Consider the following 14,703-nt stretch of genomic DNA (forward strand, 5'->3'; position numbering starts at 1 on the left):
TGTTCTTTTTGTGGAATTCTGTGTTTGATTTATGCCAGATGTAATGGGACCCCGGTCTTCCAAACAGTTCCACTTTCGACTCATCAGTCCAGGATCATCAAGGTGTGTTTTGGCAAAATTCAGATGAGTTTTAATATTCTTCTGGGTTAGCAGTAGTTTCCATTTTAACCATTCTTCCATGGATGGCATTTTTGGCCAGTGTCTTTCTGATAGTGGAATCATGAACAGACCTTTATTGATGCAAGAGAGGCCTGCAGTTCCTTGGATGTTGTCCTTGGCTTTTTTGTGACTTCCTGGATGAGTTGTTGCTGTGCTCTTGGAGGAATTTTGGAAGGTCGCACACTTCTGGGAAGGTTCACTGCTGTGCCAAGTTTTCTCCATTTGGAGATAATGGCTCTCACTGTGGTTCTTTGGAGTCCCAGAGCCTTTGAAATAGCTTTGTAACCCTTCCCAGACTGATGTATTTCAATCAACTTTTTCCTCATCATTTCTGGAATTTCTTTCAATGTCAAATTTTGTAAATATAGATTTTTTTGCTTTTTAGTTTGTACATTGCATTGTATACAGTTTTGATGGGTAGAACCCCTTAAAACTTGCAAAAATGTGCAAAACATTTTGTTTGTGTTAATGAAGTAGGGTACAACAGGGCAAAAGTGGAGCGCCCAGTGGAGTAAAAGGCTCCATTGATTTTAATTTCTCCCAAAAACACTAAATAACAACAAAAACTACCACATCACTTTCCTAAACACCTGTTTGTGACGATGAATGGCAAAATATTTCTGATCCATGAGATCTTTGCATGTGGTGTCTATAGGTTGATACAATGTTTGTTATTTTTTTTTAAATGTTGCAAATTTATGTAGCTAATGAAAATCCTTGAAATAAACACATTTCTTCTGAGACAAAATACTTATTTATCCTTTTCAGTTTTGTTTAAGGTCATTAAATCAAACTGTTTTCAGTAACTGTCCAGTAAGTGAAAGGATAGTATTTGGGGTAAAAAGTCCCCCTGTTGCTGGTGCTAAAGGCCCCTATAAAACACATTGTTTTTCTTAAAGTGGGGTGAATAGATGTTATTTTTTATCCTATTTTTTAAAGTGGGCTCACATTGACTCATCCAATCATAATAGAGATTAGTTTGTTTACATAATACTTGAGATGTAACAAAATGCCAAATGTGTTTAATATTAACAGGAAATGGTTGATGTTTTCTGAAGTAGTTATTTTGAGTAAGCATCATCTTAATTTGTTACTCAAAAAAGCATCTTGCTGTCTCAAAATTATTTGCATTAGTTGACAGATTGTGTACTATAACTATTGCCCCAGTATCTACACGATATCACTTTAAACCCCCTAGGGGCCTTTTACCCCAAGTATGGGGTAAAAGGCTCCCTCACCAACATTTTTTTATTTTATTTTTTACTGAATTTTAAACTAAACGACTTTCTGTTATTATTTATTTTCACACAAATTATATTGCTCCATAAATATTTAATATATATAGATAGATAGATAGATATCTATCTATCTATGTGTATATATATATATATATATATATATATATATATATATATATATTTTTTTTTTTTTTTTTTTTTTTTTTACCTTAATACATTTTGTGACCAGAAAAAAAAAAAAAAAAAAAAAAAAAAGCTAAATTTCTTTGAAGGGTGCCTTTAGCCCCGTTGCACCCTCCTATCAAATCAAAGCATTCCATGTTTAAATATCCGAACATTTTAAATATCCTTTTCCCGAGATGGTGAGAGCGCTACATTAATAAAACTGGGCTTTAATATTTCAAGAAACTGGTGAATAAGATATATATATATATATATATATATATATATATATATATATATATATATATATATATATATATATATATATATATATATATAGCTCTAAGATTTTTGCCCTTAATAGGCCTAAAAAGTTATATAAAAATATATAAAACCATAAAAATATTCAGTCTCAGTAAAAAGTTAGAGCTTTTGGTTTATGTCCGGTACACTTATCAACTCTTCCTTTATCTTTTGTTCTTGTTCTTGACAAATGAAAATGTTACGTGACTGTCCTTCCTTCCTATACAAAGTAAAAGGAAATACGATCCAGATTGCCTTTCTGCCTTTTTGACATTTTAGTTTACTTTTGTTCGATAAACAATGTTGATACTGTGAGAACTGAGTCCCACTGAGACAGACTTGTCGACGGACTGCAGGGGGCGCAGTTCGAAACATCCCGTCATTGTTTATTCCAACATGACGGAAAACAGCGCGTCGCCGGAGGACCCTTGGCTCAAAGTAAGCAAAACTACTCAGATAATTACACACTGTTGATTTTTCCACTACTTTCCTCCAAATCGCCGTTGTAACGTATGTTTCTGTTCATCTGTGTGGGTCTTTAATAGTCGCTTTCACTCTGTAGCTCAGCTGGCTAGCCGTCAAGGGAACAATTATCCTGCTGCCCACGTGATTTAAACTTTAAATGCCGTTTATTTAACAGTGATTTAGACAACAAATCGCTGCAAAAACAAGCCCAAACTACTATGAGCTGAAACTGACTTTTGTAATTGCTAGTAGGAGAAAGGAAAATATTTGACAGATGTGTAAGTGTTGAATTTGCTATGTTAGCATTTTGGCTAGATTGATTTTCTCTTAATGTGTCTCAGAATTTAGTGAGCTGCCTTTCTAGAAAACCTTTTGGGGCCTTCTCAAAGTTTAAATCCAACACTTATGACGCTGTCTAGATAGGCAAGGCAGCTTATTTTGAGACACAGCCTTGTATTTGAACAGTCTATATTTTTTTTCTCTTGCTTCAATACAATCTGAGTCACTGCTGTATTTATTCAAGCATATAAAATATGCCCTAATTTCCACTGGCTGTAAAGACAGCTTGACAATATGACTGTGATTGCTCAGTCTGAGGGGTTGGAGCAATACTATGCATGAATTTTAAATATCACCTCTTGGTGGGTTATTTTGGGGCACATCACAGTGGGGAGTTAGAGGTGTCCTAGATAAAGGTAAGACAGGACAAGTCAGGCTCATTTTGCATGTGTGATCATCAGTTGGAAGTAAAGTCTGGCTGTATTTAACTGTTCATTTTGTCTTTCTACATTGCTTATCACCATGTCTCAGCAGACAGATGGCACTTTCAGCGACAGCGGCTTTGACCACAGTGAGTAGCTGAGCTATAAATAATTTCGGAAAGTCTCACTATGGTGTCATAGAATTACAGTTGGTTTTCTCCAAATGTATATACTAAAATAAAAGTTAAACCTACAATTATCAAGCCATAAAACATAAGCAGTAATTGGTCTTAAACAAAACACAACACGATTTATATGTTTAAATTCTTAAGACTTATTCACATGTATCTATTCTATTAGGCTTCTTTGCAGAGAGTGCTCGCAAAGGAAGTGTGGTGTCAAGAGCCAACAGCATCGGATCCACAAGTGCCTCTTCAGTACCAAATACAGGTGATAATACCTCAGATCTAATGTCAAATGACATGTTTACTGCAGAACTCTGTATTAAAATCAAACTGTTAGTATGAAAGATAATGAGTATTTCTCTTTCGTCTCAGATGATGAAGACAGTGACAACAGACATGAGACCCCCTATAAGGAGTCTTATAAAGACCGGAGACGACAGGCGCACACGCAGGCAGAGCAGAAACGAAGGGATGCCATTAAGGTAAGAATGAAATTTAGTTTTATTGTAGCTTTAAGGCTGATTTATACTTTTGCATCGAGCCGTAGTGGCCAACATGCATTTATAGTTCTGCGTTGGTGTGTCTACATCGTTCTGTGAGTATAGTCAAAATGCTAATTATACATTCATAAATAAACAATGGCAATATAAGCAATTCGTGGATTATTTATAAAATTATTGTAGCATTAGTTCAAAGTATGTGAACATGTTGAAATTTAGGCACACATTATTTATTATATATGTTGCCTGCATTGGAGGGAGAAAATAAATGAGGAAAATACTGTATTCATGCTCGCTTGAGTCGCTTAAATAATAATAAATACATATGTTGACGTTCCGTGCTGAAAGATAAATCATCAAATTAAATAACTACTCGCCTGAATTACACAAAATGGGTGGTGTTTTAAAGACTTTACATTATAGGAAATTTAACCCCCTTGCTTAAAAAGTGTTCCATAATTTATGAAATATGATCATCGCTGTACGCCGCTGTCAAACATACGGTCAAAACATCGTGCAGATTGGAAAGTTCGTGAGTAGAATGCAACACGTTATTTTAAGTAAAAGTCCTGAGAAAAAAGTGTTGAGTTTATAAACTGTATAAAGATTAAAGACAGAAGTATACGCTTGTAACTTCATGAAACACAAACAGAACGTAAAACCAGCAGATGTTCCTGATTAAGAAAATTGCTTTAATGATCCCGAGTCCAAATACAATGTGATATGATGCATAGATCTAAGATAATCTTGGATGAAATGCAACGTTAACTCAGATATCCTTGTTATCATCCCGGGGTGTGGTCTCTGGTTACAAAGTGGAATAAACACTGCTGTAGTGGTAACAGCCGTAGCTACGCATAGCCTACAGCGTAGGTTTGATGCTGAAATATAAATCAGCCTTTACAGGTCCAGGCAGAATGGCAGTAGATTGATTAGACTTTAATTTTGCCAGGTAATGTTTAAGGGCTGATTTTATGTTTGGGTCAGAAAACTCCCAGTTTTCCAAATATAGTAATTAATTTATCATTAGCTTTTTTTGACAAGGTATATAGTGCAAAGAAAGCCAGTGAATCCAGTTTGCCTGCTCTAATCTCTGTCCTAACAGAAAGGTTATGATGACCTGCAGTCTATAGTGCCTACGTGCCAGCAGCAGTCTGAGTTTGCCATGGCCACGCAGAAGATGAGTAAAGCTACAGTCCTGCAGAAAAGTGAGAACCATAAAACACAAAGAATTTCTTTGTCACATGTCTTTTAGCCTGGAACTGAATGGCTCAGCAACTTGTGCGCATGTATGTGTTTGCAGCAATCGACTACATTCAGTTTCTCCACAAGGAAAAGAAGAAGCAGGAAGAGGAAGTTTCCACACTTAGGAAGGAGGTGATGGCATTGAAAATTATGAAAACGTGAGTGGTTGGTTAAACAGTATTCAGATGGGGCTCGCAGACGTCATTAACTTCTTAAGAGAGAAAGAAAAAAGTAAATATATATATATATATATATATATATATATATATTGTATGTACCGAATTTGACATTATTGCCATTCATTTTAATTTAAATGTTTTACTTCAGGTTGATACATTTAACATTACTCAATTATTGGGTAGAAAAAGATAAGCTGTCAACATACTACAAAGTTGGCTAAATATTTTCCAGATTATTAGGGATGCACCAATATGAACATTTATTGGTCAATATGATACCAATTTTAACAAACTATAGGCCAATACCAATATTTTGCCATATGATCACTGTTTGGCTTAGTAATTTTGATTTAAAAATGTACAAAGAGGTACAAAAGCTATTTTATTGTTCTAACAAGATTAAAAAATGAAAAATAACATGATTTATGTGGGGGGAAAAGTTATTTTGCATTCTAAACAATAGAAGTCACATTTGACATATAATGACAGAACATTACAAATTTAAATCATGAATTATATTTAATATCCTTTACTTTTTTGGGTTTCATTTATTTTGGTATGTTTATTATCTTGATTTTTATGTGTCTTGTATTTTCTTTATCATTTTTATGTAAAGCACTTTGAATTACCATTGTTTGTCAAATGTGCTATATAAATAAAGTTGCCTTGCCTATTTATGTGTTTCTAGCAGGCACTGTCAGGGGGATTTATGACTATGCCACTGTCTCTCTTATGCAATGATAGATAACACCCCTTAAGATTGAACAAAACGACAGAAATACTGAAGAAAAATGTTACAATCAACTAGTATGGTAATATGATTTTCCAATACTGGCCTTGGGGAGTAGCACCTCTCCCAAAGCAATCTGGAAAACTGATCTGATTCTATTCATTTAAACGGTAGCTGAAGGTCACTTAGATTGGACAAGACAAGGACAACCATGAAGCTCTGAGCACCCCCTTAGCTCAGTAAATAAAAAATATCAATTACTTGATGTTATTTTCGACTCAACCAATCAACTCAAGTGTATTTTACATGATCACAACCCCTCTCTTTCTTACATTTATGTTTTTCAGGAACTATGAGCACATTGTGAAAGCCCATCAGAATAACCCTCAGCAGGGCAGCGAGCAGGTGTCAGATCAGGTGAAGTTCAGCGTGTTTCAGAGCATCATGGACTCTTTGTTCCAGTCCTTCAGTGCCTCCGTCTCTGTCAGCAGCTTTCAGGAACTCTCTGCTTGTGTCTTCAGCTGGATCGAGGAGCACTGCAAACCCCAGGTACCTCCCAAAGTGCACATGCTCACACATTCAAGGCCTATTTGTACCTATCTGAATTCACACCAAGATGCAAATCAGTACACAATCAATTCGGGGATCCAAAATGTTTCCAGAGAATAATGAAAATTCTGCATCCGTTTTTGTGTGCATGAGTGTGAACTTGCTTTAATGGTCCCGAGTCCAACTACAATGTGATATGATACATAGATCTAAAATAATCTTGGATGAAATGCAACGCTAACTCAGATAACCTTGTTATCATCTCGGGGTGCGGTCTCTGGTTACTCATGCTTCTTCTGTGTTCCACAAAAGAAAGAAAGTCATAGGGGTTGAAACAACATAAGGATGAGTTAATAACTACAGAATTTTTGCTGAACTGTTTATATAAACACAAAGCTCATGTCATAAAAAGTATTCATAACACTGCTTAAACCAACTCGGATACGCACCTGTACCCTGAGGCATTACACATAATCTCAATCACTACACAAGAAACAGTAAGCTTCAGACAAAACCCTTCAAGTGTTCCTCTATCACAGTCACAGGCATTGGTAAACTCATTGAAAACTCGCAGACTGACCTTGTTTTCGGTGTTGTTGACAGACGCTGAGAGAGTTTGTGGTGACTGTACTGCAGCAGGTGAATGGGCAGATGTACTGAAACTCTAAAGCTGTCTGTCTGCCAGCCTCTCAGGCTGAGGGTGTGACATCCTTGTACCCAGCTATTATCCCATTCAAGAACACAGGAACTGTCTCATTCACACACACTATACAGCAGGGCTTAAGCACACCAATGGACTGGGGTGCATTCAAGAACTTGCTTTAGTTAAGTTAGGCAAGTATTGATGATATTATACATGTAGTGTTTGCTGCAGTGAACCCAGTCAACAACTGTGGAATGCACTTTTCTCAGACCGGCTATCATTTCAATGGGCACTTTTAATGGTGCAGTTGTCATCTTATAACACTAGTAATTAAGAGGGTACTACATGTTTGCATATTTGCTATATTCTTAAATACCTTCTGGTGGTTCAGAAATTAAATCTTTATCGAGGAGCTTTATTTATAGAGGGTGGAAATCTAATCAAAGATTACTTCACAATGTTCTTGAACACACCCCAGTTCTAAAGTTTAATCATATCATTTTGTTTCATCAGTATTCATATTTTCACATAGGCTTGTGATTCTGAGTCAAAGTAGCCAACATCATAAATGCTGCAGCTCTCAGAAAACTTCACAGCCTGCACACTGAAGTGTGAAATATGTCTCTCTCATTGTTGTATTGGAAACCTTTTATGATTTAGCTTGGTGTACTACATTTATTTATCTTCTTACCTCATGTTTAAATAATTTCCCAAAGCACAACAGTTTCACCTTTGTGTACATGCTAATGCATCACTGTCATGTATGTTATATTTGTATCTTTTATTTGTTCATATCGGTTGGTTTTTATGCCCGAAAATCAGCTGAAATGGACTGTCCCGTATGCTTTAATATATCTAAGTTAGACAATGCTGAGCCAAGTCTAAGGTTTCTAAGTTCCCTCTCTTTGGGATGCTGTGACCAAAGATTGCAGTATCTACGCACAACGGATGAAAGATAAATCGTGTATTTTCACATTCTGTATATTTTCTGCATGTGTAGCTCAATTTTCAAAGTTTTATTCTAAACCTATGTTAATGGTTTGACATTGTGATCAGTATGTTCTCTCTGTGCTGCATAAACTGTCCTTGAAGACATCCGTGCATGGTAACAACTTCATGTGATGTGACTATCCAAATATATTTATTTTATTGAGTGTTTAACAGATGAAAGCATAGTGAAAATTAGAATTAAAATCTCAGGAAAACTTTTTTCTGTATCAAGACTTTTAAATAACAGATGATTGTACAATCACAGTTTGACCTGTGCTGGAAAAAGGGATGCCTTGATATTTTAAGCCATTAAGTGGAGAGAAAGGGTTGCCCACAAAAATTAGGCTAAGTCATGCTGAGCTAAACTATACTCCGTGCTTTTGCATTTCTGACTTCAAGAAAATCTGAAATATTTTTGTAACAGTATAATTTTTAATTAAAAAATAAACAATGTTCAAACTTTTCTACAGTTGTTGTTTTTCTTTCTCAACATAACTTTTATAAATTTAATTATTATATTTTATTTCTTAATGCATTTCTCTCAAAGTCACCGAATCCTCTACCTCACTTTCCAACTGTTCCAGACATCTGGTGTCTGAGCTGCTCTAGTTACTGGTTTCCCAACAACTGTATTCATGGATTCTGAATTAAATCAGTGAGTCCTCCCATCAGATGTTGGGCATTGTCACTTTGTGGTCCTCATCTGTTTCAACCCCAGCCTCCTCCTGATTTCAAACACACACAAATTGAAAAGAAAAGGCTCGGGTAGGCAACATTAAAAAACATGCTGACAGATAATTTAGAGATCATTACTTGCAGATGCAATGGCTAAATGGTTTCTCTTGTCAGATAAAACAAGGTAGGAATGACTCACCAGAAACTGCTTTTTGCTCTTTGGGTAGCCCTCCAAAATAGCTCCAACCATATCAGAAACCTGGCAATAAAAGTGAAAATTACCATTTCTGATACCTTTGAAATTTAATTAAAAGCTGTGCATATCCTATCTTATAATAACATACACTATTTGGCCAAAAGTTTGTGGACACCCCATTCTAATTAACAAATTTGGTTACTCCATTAAATCCAGTCTAGAAAAATCTTAATGTTTCTTTATGTAATGGCTTAGGCTTTGTGTGCTTCCAAATTTGTGGCAACTGTTTGGGATAGCCCTTTTCTGTTCCAGCATGACAATGCCCCTGTGAACAAAGTGAGGTCCATAAAGAAATGGTTTACTGTGTCTGGCGTGGAAGAAATTGACTGGCCTGCACAAAGCCCAGATCTGATCCCCATTGATCACTTTTGGGGTGAACAGCAACTGTAAGTCAGGCCCCGTCGACCAACATCATTTCCTGACCTCACTGATAGCCTTGTGTCTGAATGAGAGCAAATCCCTGCAGCCATGTTACTACATACAGTATAGTGGAAAGCCTTCCCAAAAGAGTGGAAGCTGTTATTACAGCAAAGAGGGAAATTGATGCCTAAGGTTTTGAATCAAATGTTCATCAAGCACATATGGTGTCCACAAACTTTTGGCTTATAGTGTATATACAGTTGAAGTCAGAAATTTACATGCACCTTACATACATTTAAACTCAGTTTTTCACAATTAGTGACATTTAATTGTAGAAAATTCCTTGTCTTAGGTCAGTTAGGATCACTATTTTAAGAATGTGAAATGTCAGAATAATAGTAGAGAGAATGATTTATTTCAGCTTTTATTTCTTTCATCACATTCCCAGTGGGTCAGAAGTTTACATACAATTTGTTATTATTTGGTAGACCAGAGGACATTTCTCCAAAAAGTATGATCTTTGTCCCCATGTGCAATTGCACATGGGGATGTTTTACTGTGGATATAGATACTTATCTACCCGTTTCCTCCAGCATCTTCACAAGGTCCTTTGCTGTTGTTCTGGGATTTATTTGCACTTTTCGCACCAAAATACGTTCAACTCTAGGAGACAGAATGCAACTCTTTCCCGAGCGGTATTATGACTGCGTGGTCCCATGGTGTTTATACTTGCGTACTATTGTTTGTACAGATGAACGTGGTACCTTCAGGCATTTGGAAATTGCTCCCAAGGATGAACCAGACTTGTGGAGGTCCACAATTTTGTGGAGGTCTTTGCTGATTTCTTTTGATTTTCCCATGATGTCAAGCAAAGAGGCATGGAGTTTGAAGGTAGGCCTTAAAATACATCCACAGGTACACCTCCAAATGACTCCAATTAGCTTATCAGAAGCTAACTGTCTAAAGGTTTGACATAATTTCCTGGAATTTTCCAAGCTGCTTAAAGGCACAGTTAACTTAGTGTATGTAAACTTCTGACCCACTGGAATTGTGATATAGTCAATTAAAAGTGACACAATCTGTCTGTAAACAATTGTTGGAAAAATTACTCATGTCATGCATAAAGTAGATGTCCTAAACGACTTGCCAAAACTATAGTTTGCTAATATGAAATCTGTGGAGTGGTTAAAAAATGAGTTTAAATGACTTCAACTGTATTTGTACAAAATACTTTTGAACTAAATACACTAATCACCTAAGTACAATAGATTTTCAATTAACATGTTCTGTATTATTATATACCTGAGGTTATTGCGAGTAAACTTTATATTTCATTGTTTCCAGTCAGATGTCCATTAGTAAAGATAACCGGCAATGCAAAAATCCCGATACCTAATACTGCAGTGACCATTAATTATAAAATGTGGTGCTAAGGACAAACAAATAGGCATCATAGACATAAATTGGAAATTAGATCAAAATGAGGTGGCACAAAATGCATTTTGTCTGCTGGCCAGAACTTGCTGAGGTGAACAAATCTTTTTATAGATCATTACCAATCTCTTCCTTTTCCTCCACTCTTTCACATACAGCTCTCTCTCCTTGTACACCTGTAAAGCAATACATTTAGGTCAATGAACATGACATACTGTTCACTGCTTCAGAATAATCTGCAGAAGAATCAACATTGGCTTTATGGATTAAACCACCCTTAAAATATTTTAGAGCAGTTAACAGTGGGTTCAAGATCAGCCTCTTATTAATTTTAAACACCTCAATATATAGGGTCCAACACCATATGATTTATTGACATTTGTCATATGGGTCAGCAAATTCAAGAATGCTATGAGCAGCAGTGATTTAAGACCTTCTCTCTCTCCTCAGGGGTCACATGGTTTGTGGCTGTTTTGATTTTGTTCAGGCGCTCTCTGTAACCAGAACACTCTGCCTGCAACTCACGGATCTGTGCCTTCATCTCTGCTGTGGTTAATGAGCTGTTTAGCTCCTTCAGCTCTGTGGACAGAAAGATGAACAGAAACAAGTCTCTTTTTTTTTTTTTTTCAGTTGAGCAGGTGTGTATGTCACCCTTGTTTTTGAGTACACACCTGTATCCAGCTGCCTGCTGCTCTGTGAAATAGTCTGTACTTGGGTGTTGATCTCTGTGATGCGACTGTCCATCTCTTTAAGTTCAGCGTCACTCACGTCGGCAAACTGTGACTGAAGGGCAAAAGAGAAAACTGTCATGCTGATTCAGCAACACAGGTTCTCAAATATGAAGGGCAAACTGTCTTCATCCTGTTTAAATAGTGTCAGATAGTACATGAGGTATAAGATCAACCTGATCTGCAAAGTAGATCTTCTGCTTGCCATAGACTTTCTCTCGAATCTTTCCTTCCTGGGCTAGTTGCTCCATGGCTTTGACCACTGCCTGTGTAATTCAGAGAAACACATTGTTACTTTGAAATAATGTAGTTTAAACACATAGACTTGCACTGTAAAAATTATTGTGGGTGCACATTTAAAACTCAGTTATTAAATGGACAGGTGAGATGAAAACTTTGTCTTCAGACATGTATATTGTTGTTTTTTTACCGTTTTACCCAAGCCATACTGTTTTTGTAGGTTGGTAAAGACATCCTGAGCACTATAAGGTCTGTTTTTCTCATTCAGGTAAGCGAGGATCTGTGCTATACCTGTTTGTGAGGGAAAATATGTAAATCACGTATACTATAGATGACTTGTATGAATGAGATCGCAGATTCGGAGTTGTGCTTTAACATTCATTAAATTACAACCAAATTAAGCCATAAATGTTCACTTGTGTAAGGCGTCACGCACCTGAACTGTCTTTTTTGCTCATTGTATATTCAGTTTACCCCTGCCAAAGATCTGCAGTCTTCTGTGGTTACTTCCGTCAGCTTTCGCGCTCAGAGTTGAGTTGTGACGATACCGATGACGTAATATCCGTCGGATCTCGCCTTTTTTTTTTTTTTTTTTTTTTGTTATTGATTTTTCAGCAAAGGCCCTTTCAATGCATGTTAGTCCACTCAGCGTTCATTTTTGGAACGCTCTTCGGGCAGGCTGGTCAGCAAATGTTCTATGTAAACAGGCGGCATGCAAGAGCAGCTCCTATCTACTTGATTGGAGAAAGACAGAAATCTCCAAAACGGTGGGTCAAGTTTATGATCAAAGAAAATATTTAAAATCAGCAGTAGAATCTGACAACACTTTTATCATAAATTGTGCTTCTTTACCACACATTACGCTAAAATAATAATAAAAACCCGCTATTTCCTAGGCTTGACGAGCTAATGCGCATGCGCAGTCTCGAGTTGACTGACAGGCGATATCTTTATCTAAAAGGTGATTGGCTCTTTTACCTGTTAGGCGGAACTTCTTTTTCTACATCCGTTGACACTGGCTGCAGTGCAGAAGCTCTGTGCCCGGTTGTATAAAGCACATTAAGTGAAATTTTCCCTTAAGATCGCCCTGAATTTTCCCTTAAATTTAATGGTGTTGCAGAAAACAACCCTTAAGTTTCACTTAAGGGTCTTTATAGGTAAAACGTCATAATCCCCTACAATTTCCCTTAAATATTTATTTTTAAGCGAAGTATTCCCTTAAGTGTTGCATAAAGCCTCTTAACTACCATTTTCTTAAGTAAACCTTATTTTTCTTTCTTTCTTTATTTTTTTTTTAAATTTAAAAGAAATTTTTAAAAGAAATGTTTAAAAATTTAAAAGAATTTTTTTAAAAGAAAATTACCATTTTCTTAAGGTTAGTAAAACTTCACCTCAAGTTATGGCTAAGAGTTACAAGGTTTCTAAAGAAGGAGAAATTGCTAAGTTTATAGAACCAACTGAAGAGTACAGCATACCAGTGTAATAGGTATCGCGATAGGGAAAGCCCTTTAGGGTTCCTATGGAGAATCAACATGATGAAAGGCAATCTAATATCACATCTAACAAAAAAAAAAAAAAAAAAAAAAAAAGGTGTTTAAATCTATTAATTGTGAGGATTGTACCTGAGAAACATATGCAAATCTGCGCGTGTAATCTCCAGAAAATTAGTTTTAAAAATGTGTATGCAGTAATCTGCAGTAATCACAAACGACTGTAATTGGTGCATCCAGAAAAGCGCTGAGAAAAGTTACAAAACAATGCCGTTTATGCGCTAATTTGGAAGAGGTCGGACAATAATTTACACATCAATAATGATACTGAGAATCTTTATTAGTCATTAAAATGAAAATAAAAAACATCAAAAAGTTAAAGTATTCTTTGTGTTAAAATTGCTCAAATATCTATATTATAGATCAGTGGAAGGGACATGACCAACGTGTCCATGGTAACAGTAGAATTTTATTACGGTAAAACCTGGCTCACTGTAGTAAAACCCTTAACGAAAAACATAAGGTGCTTTATGCAACTGGGGCCTGTTGGCAGATGGCCGTTCCTATTTCTCTCATGTATTTATATAGAAGTGGCCCTTCTCTGCTAAATAATCTCTGGATTTAGTGTTTACTTATTTATTTCTGTAATAAGTCTAATGTTTATCTATAATGCATTTTATAATTGCGTTTTCAGTTAACAATACCAACATTTTGTTATTCCTCTTTACACTGAAATATACATTTCTAATGAGTTTTTAAGTTTAAAATGCAATATGCAAAATGCTCTTTACCACTTCTGTAACTCTGCTGAAGATACGGAATTTATCGGTTGATGTGCCTTTAGGAAAACAGTACAGTAGAATTTCACATTTTCTGGTTAATATTACATTGACCTGTTTCAGTGACGTCACTTTTCCCTGCAGCCGCGTGTTAAACATAATAGTATATTATGTATATGTATTATTGCAGTTCTGACAGTACATTGACTTTGTTTGTTTGAAGTTTAATTAATGTTTAATTAATAATAAATAATAATAATAATAACAATAATAATAATACAAAAAACATAATAGTATATTACCAAATATATAGATTGTGAAATTAAACACAATTACCGAACCACAATATTACAAAATATTTACCATATTTACACACCTCACAATCGTATATGCACACCAGCAATTATGATGGAAAAATAATTGTGTCCTGAGCACATTTGAATATATTTAAGAACATTTAGGTAAAACCAACTTTCCTAAAACATGTCTTGAATGCGTGATTGTTTATATATATATATATATATATATATATATATATATATATATATATATATATATATATATATATATATATATAAAACATGTTCTTTAATTATGTGAAGCCAGTCAATTTATTGTCATATCTGTAGTGCTTTTCACCGTTTCAAAGCCGTCGATAACCAACAGTAACCTCCTAGAGACTCATTTCACGT

At 35.6% G+C, this 14,703-nt stretch overlaps 2 protein-coding genes across 3 annotated transcripts; one reads left to right on the forward strand and one right to left on the reverse strand.

Annotated features, from left to right (window-relative positions):
* Positions 1–2,181: 2,181 nt before the first annotated feature.
* On the forward strand, positions 2,182–8,513 carry LOC127450686 (max-like protein X). 2 transcript variants are annotated; one of them, XM_051714964.1, is made up of 8 exons: positions 2,182–2,300; positions 3,138–3,177; positions 3,389–3,478; positions 3,586–3,695; positions 4,819–4,921; positions 5,017–5,116; positions 6,215–6,416; positions 7,020–8,513. In XM_051714964.1, the coding sequence occupies exons 1-8, from the start codon at positions 2,259–2,261 to the stop codon at positions 7,074–7,076; spliced, it is 744 nt and encodes a 247-aa protein (XP_051570924.1). In that variant the 5' UTR covers positions 2,182–2,258; the 3' UTR covers positions 7,077–8,513. The 2 variants fall into 2 exon arrangements, with proteins under 2 accessions (XP_051570924.1, XP_051570925.1); XM_051714965.1 differs by having other exon boundaries at positions 2,197–2,300; positions 3,141–3,177.
* Positions 8,184–12,334, reverse strand: psmc3ip (PSMC3 interacting protein). Its single transcript, XM_051714966.1, has 8 exons — positions 12,179–12,334; positions 11,933–12,033; positions 11,679–11,768; positions 11,446–11,557; positions 11,208–11,353; positions 10,897–10,950; positions 8,924–8,983; positions 8,184–8,774 (listed from the first exon to the last, which is right to left on the reverse strand). Exons 1-8 carry the CDS (start codon positions 12,198–12,200, stop codon positions 8,718–8,720), a joined length of 642 nt encoding a protein of 213 aa, XP_051570926.1. The 5' UTR covers positions 12,201–12,334; the 3' UTR covers positions 8,184–8,717.
* Between the last annotated feature and the right edge of the window lie 2,369 nt (positions 12,335–14,703).

Source organism: Myxocyprinus asiaticus, chromosome 13, assembly GCF_019703515.2.
Source record: "Myxocyprinus asiaticus isolate MX2 ecotype Aquarium Trade chromosome 13, UBuf_Myxa_2, whole genome shotgun sequence".
Classification (NCBI taxonomy): Eukaryota; Metazoa; Chordata; class Actinopteri; order Cypriniformes; family Catostomidae; genus Myxocyprinus; species Myxocyprinus asiaticus.

What these genes read in the sequence shown, in the direction of transcription:
- LOC127450686 (XM_051714964.1), top strand. Translation starts at nt 2,259, where the DNA reads ATGACGGAAAACAGCGCGTCGCCGGAGGACCCTTGGCTCAAA. An exon ending in CGACAGCGGCTTTGACCACA is followed by an intron (nt 3,178 to 3,388) that starts GTGAGTAGCTGA and finishes CTATTCTATTAG; the next exon opens with GCTTCTTTGCAGAGAGTGCT. An exon ending in AGCTACAGTCCTGCAGAAAA is followed by an intron (nt 4,922 to 5,016) that starts GTGAGAACCATA and finishes ATGTGTTTGCAG; the next exon opens with CAATCGACTACATTCAGTTT.
- psmc3ip (XM_051714966.1), bottom strand. Translation starts at nt 12,200, where the DNA reads ATGAGCAAAAAAGACAGTTCAG. An exon ending in CCCCTGAGGAGAGAGAGAAG is followed by an intron (nt 10,951 to 11,207) that starts GTCTTAAATCAC and finishes ATTGCTTTACAG; the next exon opens with GTGTACAAGGAGAGAGAGCT. An exon ending in GGAGGAAAAGGAAGAGATTG is followed by an intron (nt 8,984 to 10,896) that starts GTAATGATCTAT and finishes TTTTATTGCCAG; the next exon opens with GTTTCTGATATGGTTGGAGC.